The sequence below is a fragment of the Diceros bicornis genome, chromosome 16 (assembly GCF_020826845.1).
Source record: "Diceros bicornis minor isolate mBicDic1 chromosome 16, mDicBic1.mat.cur, whole genome shotgun sequence".
Classification (NCBI taxonomy): domain Eukaryota; kingdom Metazoa; phylum Chordata; class Mammalia; order Perissodactyla; family Rhinocerotidae; genus Diceros; species Diceros bicornis.
The window spans coordinates 38,882,017-38,891,283 of NC_080755.1; the positions used below are offsets into that span (position 1 = coordinate 38,882,017).

The following is a 9,267-nucleotide window of genomic DNA, read 5'->3' on the forward strand; positions in this document are numbered from 1 at the left end:
GCCGGCCCCATGGCTTAGCGTTTAAGTGCGCACGCTCCGCTACTGGTGGCCCAGGTTCTGATCCCGGGCACGCACCAACGTACCACTTCTCCAGCCATGCTGAGGCCACGTCCCACATACAGCAACTAGAAGGATATGCAACTATGACATACAACTATCTACTGGGGCTTTGGGGAAAAAAATAAAATAAATAAATAAAATTATAAAATAAAAAATATCCAAATTAAAGTTTTCAATTTTTTCCATCCTTTTCAATTGGAATCATTGAGAACTGAAATCACTCTTTTTCCTGAAGCCCTGCAAACTGAAGCTTAACAATCTGATATAAACCTAAGAGATATCACCACAATAGACCATGTTTAGACAATCATCATGCCTGTTGCTGTGTAAGCCACTCAAAAAGATACCTGAACACCCAACAACATCATCAGAGACATTTCAAACATTGCAAAAGATGCTTTGACCCTAACGTCTAGAAATCTTCCTGACTGGCTGTCCCCTGGGCTCAGAAATTGGTTTATAATTTGCTCCAACCATTAACCTTGGTTTTCTTTTTGTTTGCATAGAAATGCTTCTTATTAAATACCTGATCGCTTGCTTACACATTATAGGCCTAACTTGGAACCCACCTGCATCACTGCCTCCTGAAATGAATTTAACTGGACTGACCTATTGTTAGGACTAAGAGACTTGTTCAATGAGATGGAACAATCTACCAACTCAGCTTCTGGACTGTGAAACTTGAAGTTTCAAAGGCAGGAATGTGGGGGATCAGAATCTGCCACCCCAAAATGTATCTCTTTGGCTTGATTATTTTTGAGAATGAAAGACTCAGAAAGAAACTTTGACTTTCCCCCTAACTGCCTAAACAAATTTAAGATAGAAGGCCTGTTTCAGGAAAGAGCTAATACCATATAGATAACTATAGTATAATACAAACTAGGTGTGTTAGACAGGGAGGAACCAATTTGATCAAAGTTCTCTCCATGTCTTATTGTGATTGTAAAGCATGGCACACATTTGTTTACAAAACATTCGCTTTTCCGTTTCCATGTGAATTGCCTTCCTCCCCTTTGAAGTCCCAAACCACTACTGGCAACATCCTCCTTTGTCTTTAGCTGAAGATGGTGTTTAAGGTGGTGGCTTCAGCCATTTTGGTGCATTACTCAGTTTTCCTGGGTTTCTCCCATGTATACATATTATCAAATTTGTTCCATTGTCACCTGTTATTCTATCTCATGTCAATTTAATTCCTAGACTAGCCAAAAGAATCTAGAAGGTAGAGGAATAATTCTTCCTCCCTACACTTCAAAACCTACCATCCCCACCTGAGGTTTCAGTTTCCCCTCTGTAAATAGGAGCGCTGGTCTCCTCGGATGCGCCCCAACGTTCCATGTCCTTAGTGCACTAGAGTGCTGGTGTAGAGTCAGGCAGTCCTGAGTCTGAATGCTGGCTTTGCTTCATCCTAGCTGTGTGACCTCTGTGCCTCAGTTTATTAACATGTAACCAGGGGATAACTATGCTTACCTCTAGGATCATTTGTGAGAACTAAGAGAGATACTACTGGGAACCTGCTCAACACAGAGGTGCACAGTAAGTGCTTTTATTATTATCACCATCTTGGGGGGCTTGGGACTCTATGGTAACCACGGGATCCCAGGGCTTTTCGACAGCAGGGCGGGTTTTGATGAGGCAGAGGATTGGCTCACTGGGTCAGTAGGTGAGGTGGAACCCCCTGAGCGAGGCAAACAGTGCCGGGGAACAGGCGGGAGGGTCCAGGCACCTTGAAAGTCATAGAAGTCAAGGTCCCGGGAGATGCCTCTCAAGTCACAGGGTGGGTTTCCAGGCCCCCGGGAGGGGGATGCTTCCTGAGTCCTGGGGTTTCCAGGCCCTCCAGGGGGACTCTCCGGAGTCCCGGGGGTGGGGACCCGCGGCACGGCCTCTGCGCGGGCAGGGCTGACGCGTCCCCGTCCGCCCGCAGGTGCCCCGACGCAGCGCTGGTCCATGCAGGTGCCGGCCGAGGTGAGCGCGGCGGCGGGCGAGGCGGCCGTGCTGCCCTGCACCTTCACGCACCCGCACCGCCACTACGACGGGCCGCTCACGGCCATCTGGCGCGCGGGCGAGCCCTACGCCGGCCCGCAGGTGTTCCGGTGCGCGGCGGCGCGGGGCAGCGAGCTCTGCCAGACGGCGCTGAGCCTGCACGGCCGCTTCCGGCTGCTGGGCAACCCGCGCCGCAACGACCTCTCGCTGCGCATCGAGCGCCTCGCCCTGGCGGATGACGGCCGCTACTTCTGCCGCGTTGAGTTCGCCGGCGACATCCACGACCGCTACGAGAGCCGCCACGGCGTCCGGCTCCGCGTGACCGGTGAGCGCTGCGCGGGGGTCCGCGGCTCCGGAGCGCCCTGTGCCCGGCGGGGCGGCAGAGGCGGGGGCAGTTCCTTTGCTCGCTCCCGGTCTTCAAGCTCCTCTCCGGAGGGCTTACTAGGTGCGGGCACTGTGCCCAACGCTGAGATAGAGAGGGGAACAGTATACATCCCTTCTTCTAGACTAGGAAGTCTCAAACCTGGCAGTGGTTATAGGCCACCTGGGAACTTGTTAAAAATGCAAAATCGTGGCCCCAGGATGGGTGAGTGGGAGCCGGGAATGGGCATTGTAATGAAGCTCCGAGAGAGTAAATATTCCCCAATAGCTCGCAGACTACGGGGGGAGAAAAACGCGTGAACAATAATCATAAATATGGGAAAGGCTGCATTGGGATGTGTGCATGAAGGGTCCCCGAGGCCCCCTGGGGGTTGCAGAGGGAGCCCACCGTGTGCCCAGCACTTTGCCTGACCCTGAGGCATAAAGATGTGGGAACCAAGGGCCCCGTCCCAAGCGCAGTGGTTCTCAACCCTGGCTGCGCATTGGAATTACCTGGGAAGATTGTTTAAATCCCAGAACCCCTGCTGGGGGATACCCAGGAGCTCTGGGTTCAAGTGTGACTCTGCCAAGAACTTGCCATGAGCCCTTGGGCTGGCTGGGCCGCCTCTCTCAGTGCATTTCAGTTTCTTCTCATGGTGGGCGCCTCTGCCACAGTCCCATGGACTCAGTGAATCAGTCTCAACTCTAGGTCTTGGTGAGATTGTCTGATTGAGGGAGGCACCCTTGAAATCACACGAGCAGACTGCCCCCAACCCTGTGCTACCACAGTAATAACGACTGTTTAGTGAGCACTTGCTATAGGCCAGGCCCTAATCCAAGCGCGCCACACGTACTAACTTGCCAGATCTTCTCAACAGCCCCGTAAGGTAAGTGATCCCCCTTTTGCACATGGAGAAATTGAGGCATACAACGGCGGAATAGCTTGCCCAAGGCCACGCCTTTATTGGGACCCAAGCAGCCTGGCGCCTGAGTGCCCACTCACTCCCTCCTCTCTGTGCCCCCAACTCTCTTGGCGACCAAAGGAGTCTGGGAGAGGTGGCCCTTTTGCCTTTGCCCATACCGGCTGCACGCGCGCTCTGACCACAGCTCGCTTGCTCCCTCTCTCCCGGCTCGGCCGCCGCCCGCAGCCGCCCCGCGGATCGTCAATATCTCGGTGCTGCCCGGCCCGGCGCACGCCTTCCGCGCGCTCTGCACCGCCGAAGGGGAGCCGCCGCCCGCTATCGCGTGGTCGGGCCCGGCCCTAGGCAACGGCTCGGTCGCGGTGCCGGGCCCGGGTCAGGATCACAGCCACCAGGTGACCGCTGAGCTGCCCGCGCTGGACCACGACGGCCGCTACACGTGCACAGCCTCCAACAGCCTGGGCCGCGCCGAGGCCAGCGTCTACTTGTTCCGCTTCCGCGGCGCCTCCGGGGCCTCGGCGATCGCCCTCCAGCTCGGCGCCCTCGGCCTCAAGGCGCTCCTGCTGCTCGGCGTTCTGGCTGCCCGCGCCACCGCCCGGCGCTGCCAAGGTGAGTGCGCCCCGGGGCTAGAGTGGGTGCCAGGGGCGAGGCGGGGGCTCTTCTCTTAGGTAAGACCCTCTGGCTGACCACCTGGCATGACACAACCAAAACATCATTTTTGCGCCTGTGTATCATCTCACTTGCTTCTCCTTGCCGCAAGCCTGGGAGGTGGGAACCAATGTGAGCCCATTTTACGCTAAGGAAGCTGAGACCAGAGAGATTAGGGAACTTGCCTCTAGCCTAGAGTCACAGAGATAGAGACTTGACAGTACAGCTCTGGAGTCCACTCCTTTACCAGCACCCCGTAAAGAACTCCTCCCTGTAGGCCCTGACCACACACGCGCTTTCCCAGATAGCACCATTCCACTATGTTACCACAAGCATCTTGAGGACCTGCTATGTGCTGTGTAGGTGCTGGGAATACAGAGATGAATAAGACATGGTTCCCCGCCCTTGAAGGGGACGCTGAGGAGTAAGCACTTAATTGCAATCTGCCGTGAGAAATGCTGCCCAGGCACTGCAGAAGCCCAGGGTATGCGTGTCTCTCTCTGGTGGGGCATCTGCTCAGGGGCCAGGAGGAAAGGCTTTATGCAAGAATAGTGAGAGCTACATCAATAAGTAAGCATGAGCGAGGAAGACAAGGAGCCATTGGCACTCCTCGCAGAGGGAATAGCACGTGCAGAAGTGTGGAAACGTGAGCTAGCAGATGTCTTCAGAGAGCCGCAGTTTGCCCCACACTGCTCTCCCTGAGCTGGATGGGAAATCTGCTCTGTGCCCCAGAGAGGAGGCTTCCCAGAGCCACTCTGACCATCCAGGTCAGTAGCGCCAGCCTCAAACTCTCCTGAGATGAAATCCAAAATGTGTCCCAGGTGCCCTGGCTGCCGTCTTGGCTGTGGCCACGCTGGCTCTCCTGCTGGTTCTTCAAAGTCACCAAACATTCTGTGCTGTGGGGTCCTCAGAAAGGCGGGTTTTTCCGTTGGAGAGCTCCTCACCCCGTCCTTCTCCTTGTTAACTCCAGTCATCTTTCAGGTCACTTCACACCCTGCTAGCTTGCTGTTTGCTGCCTGTGCCCTTCAGGCCACTTTCTACAGTGGGGTGGAGTGGACGGCAGGGCTTGTAGCCTGGAAGCTACCATAGAGATTCATGCCCCCCCTCTCTCTCTGTCCCTCACACAGAACACGCAGTCACCCAGGACACGCCACCATGGTAAGTGAGCCACCCCACCCCCACACACCCCACCCCACCACCCCACGCTAGTCCCCACTGGCCAAGGGGTGCAGGCTTCTCTGGGCTATTAGCATGAGGCGAAAGAACAGGCAAAGGGCCAGCGCTGGGGTCCCAGTCTTGACCAGGGTCTAGGTCCTCCCTGCAGACTTCCAAAGCCCCCTTCTTTCTGTCCACCAAGCCCATCTTGGGCTAGACCAGGCCATGCTGACCTGCTCCTTCACCCCCACCCCACCCCACTCCCAGCATTTACTGTGGGCCTCACACTAGCGTCTCTCCCAGACCTGCCTGCTGTCCGGTGCTGAAGGGGCATTTTTCTATCTGTCTTATCTCTGCACCTAGATGTGATTCCTCGAGGCTGTGTTTCCTCGTAGTGCCCAGCATTCTAGAACAGGCAGACTCACACAAAGCCACCCCAGGGCATTCATTGTCCCGGACACTCTGCTGAAGGCTTTGGGAACAAAATGTCATTCCAGGTTCTGAGGGCTTAGGTGAGGGGTCCAGGAACCTGGCTAGGAAGTGTTGACCTTCTGGTTCATGCTCCTCTCCTCTGGGTGTCTGTCCAAGTGAAGGCGATGTTGAAGAAGAAAGAATCCAATGCAGAGACCCAAGGTGGTCTGCCCGTGATGCTGGGTTGGGGAGGGAGGGGACACAGACTTTCAGGGCCCATTAGACACACCCAGGCATTCCCATAACTCCATTCCTGCCTGTGCCCCTAGGACTGGAAAAGCCACATTGCCAGCCCAGGCCCCTCTCTCCAGCTGCTTGCTCAGCTATCCCCCACATTCTCAAAAGCCTGTGCAATGTCCCTTTTCTTTGCTAACTTACAACTGCACCACGGCACCTAAATCAAAAAGCTGACTGTAGTTCAGATATTTACTGACTACCTACTATGTACCAGGCACTGGTCTGGATGCTAAAGATGAGGCAAAAATCCCCAACCTCAGAGAATTCACATTTTAATGTGGAGAATTTTAATAAACACATAAACAAGATCATCTTAGATTCTAAAATAAGAGCTGTGAAAGAAATGGACAAAGCGATGAAGTAGAGCCCCAGGGGAGGGAGGCGGCCACTGGGCTGTGGCTACTCTAGATCAGGATGTCCTCTTGGAGGACACGACATTGAGGACAGCTGAGGCCAGAGCCCCGAGGGGTGGGCAGGGGTGGTGGGGGCAATCGAAAGGCTCAGGGGAGGGCCAGCCCGGTGGCGTAGCGGTTAAGTTCGTACACTCCGCTTTGGTGGCCCGGGCTTCACGAGTTCAGATCCCGGGTGCAGACCTACGCACCACTCGTCAAGCCATGCTCAGGCGGCATCCCATATAAAGTAGAGGAAGATCGGCGCAGATGTTAGCCCAGGGCCAATCTTCCTCAGCAAAAAAACAGGAGGATTGGCAATGGATGTTAGCTCAGGGCTAATCTTCCTCAAAAAAAGAAAAAGAAAGGCTCAGGGGAAACCCCAGAAGGAGGCGGGAGGGCATGCAGGCCGTGGGGTTTATTCTGAGTGCGATGGGAAGTCACTGAATGGTTGTAAGCAGACAAATGGCCCCATCAGAATAAGAGTGGGGCCAGGAGATTTGTGAGGTGCTATTGACTAGGGCTGAGGCTGGCCTGGCTGCTTGGATGCAGGTGGCAGGAGTGGAGGCAGGGAGATGGGGCCGACAGAAGGCAGGGCTGTCCAGAGGACTGGGTGGGCAGCCTGAGCCAGGGAGGGAGCCAGGATGCCCATTTGGAGCTGGAACCCTGGGTGTCACTTACTGAGATGAAGATGAGGAGAGAAGAGAAGGGTGGTGGTGGTAAGGATCAGGCGAGCACGGTGGACCTTTAGGTTTGAGATGCCCATTAAGACATCCCAAAAGTCAGGAAAGCAGTTGGAGCTTAGGAAGCCAGGCCTGGAGATGTGGGTCTGGAGGTCAGGAACACGGAGGTAGTTTTTGAAGCCACAGACAAGATCCCTTCGGGATGATAGAGACTCTGTGGTCTGGGATGCTGTCACCTGCGTTTGCCCCCTCCTTGTTCCGCAAGTTCTGCCGCTGCCCTGCTTGCAACCTTCAGTTAGCCTCCAGGCCCTGTTGGATCTAGGCCCCCAATGCCCATCTCATCTCTCCTTCCTGCCCATTGCTGGGCTGTGGGTGAGTAGTCAGGGAGCACTCTCCTGTATCAGGTGGTCAGCCAACTTTCTCCTGTCCACAGGCCCCAGGCTCAGGAGTCCAATTATGAAAACTTGAGCCAGATGAGCCCCCGGGGCCCACCGACAGCTGTGTGTTCACCGTGAGGAGCCCCTCAGCCACCGGCATCCCCTTGTGCACCATGAGGAGCAAAGCCCCACGTGAGGCTGGGCCGGGACAGCCCTTTCTGGTCCCTAGCCAGGTGACCCCCCAAGGGGGTCAGGACACCCCTCACAGAGGCTCAGTGGTCCCCTACATGGACATCTCTCTCAGAACTCCCATGATATTTATGTCGCTGGGGCCTGCATTTTGCAAGAGTATGTGTATGTCTGTGTGTGCATGTGTGAGCTCCAGAGTGAAACTTCCAGAATAGCTCCTCTCACCCTTTCTTATCTAGAACACCACAGTAAAGCAGGCAGGACACTTGTCATAGGATTGCGGGGCCCAGGCTCCATCCTGGCTCTGTCACCGACTTGCTGTGTGGACCAGGGAACTTTCTTCACCTCTCTGGGTCTCAGTTCATCCACTGTTGAACACGGACAATAATATTTTTCCCTCCTGGCCAGTAGGACTATCAAGACCTCAGGAAATAATGGATGCAAAGGGTTGGGGAGTACAAAACCGTGTACAGATGTGAGGAGCATTATGGGCTCTTCCTTGCAGAACAACCTTGGGACGTGCAGAATTCTTGGACAAGTGTGGCACCCACACCCACCCCGCTGAGAACAAGGGTTCCAAAGAGCAAGCTTGGGGCTGGGGCTTTGGGGGCTGGGCCTGTGCAAACCTGTGGTCCGAGGAACATCAAATTGGCGGCAAGGAGAAGCCTGGTTCCCCTGCCTCCTGGGCCCTCCCCTGTGACTGTAACACTTTGCCCACCTCTTACCCCATTAGCCGCTCTGCACTGCCCTGAGCTGGGATCCCTGGGAAAAAGAAATGAAAGACACAGCATCTGAAAGCATCTGGAATCCACTCTCCTCAAGGACCAAAAGCCAGGAGGCCTGAGGGGAAGTCTGGGCTTCCGGGTCCCTGTGGATAAAGCAGCTGCAGCTCTGACTTTCTCTACGACCAGCATCCTCCCAGGATGTGCAGGGGCCAAAACACCTGCAGTTTCACCCCGTGGCCCGAGTCCTGCCAGGCTGACTTTGTGGGCTGCTGCCTTCCGTATTCACACTTCAGTGAATTTGTTGATCGTTTTAGCTCCTGCAGTCCTTGGGGTCAGGGAGACGGGGAGGAGGTGTGCTTGGGACCCGGGTGAGCTGGCAAGACGAAAGGGCCACAGAGACAGGGGACCGAAGAGGCAATGGGGAAAAACTTTCTTTCCTTCAGAACTTTTCCAAACATTGGAGTGGTAACCTAGGGTAAGCTCAGGGTCCTCTCTCTGATGCTTCTCTGGGGAGATAGGCTGAAGGTTCAGGGGTCTTCACAAGTTAACAAGCAGGGCAGTGGGTTACAAGTTTCCCCTCCTCACGAGAGCCTTCTTCAGGGCTAGTGGGTGATGGCAGCTTATGGTTAACTTGGGATCCATCCAGAAGCCTGTCTGAGCTGTTAAAAGGTCAGAGGAGTTGGCATTTGTACCTCCTTGTATGGGGATACTTTGGAGACCTCCATGGAGAGTCCTGTAACCAGGGAAGAAGTGAAAGACACAGGGGTGGTGTGTCCTGGAACATCTGCCTGGTCTTTGAGGCCAGTTTTGCAGCCAAGAAAAAGAGTGATAGGAATTATTTCTTATATATCTGTTTTGTGCTAGGAATTGGACCAGGTTTGGGGGATACAGAAATGAATAAGGCATGTGTATCAGTCAGCCTGAGCTAGGTTGTGCTGCAGTAACAAACAAACCCCAAAATCACAGTAGCTGAAAACAATTAGGATTTATTCTCACCAAAGCTACATGCCCATTATAGATTGCCAGGGGGGTTTTTTGCCCATTGTGCTTACTCAGGGACCCAGGCTCCCAGG

The 9,267-nt window shown here is 54.6% G+C and overlaps 1 protein-coding gene across 1 annotated transcript; it reads left to right on the forward strand.

Annotated features, from left to right (window-relative positions):
• Positions 1-1,529: 1,529 nt before the first annotated feature.
• On the forward strand, positions 1,530-7,418 carry SIGLEC15 (sialic acid binding Ig like lectin 15; the record flags this gene model as incomplete). Its single annotated transcript, XM_058556569.1, has 5 exons — positions 1,530-1,593; positions 1,982-2,365; positions 3,549-3,929; positions 5,096-5,126; positions 7,337-7,418. Coding segments are annotated over 5 exons (942 nt in total), but the record flags the coding sequence as incomplete, so codon positions are not given.
• Between the last annotated feature and the right edge of the window lie 1,849 nt (positions 7,419-9,267).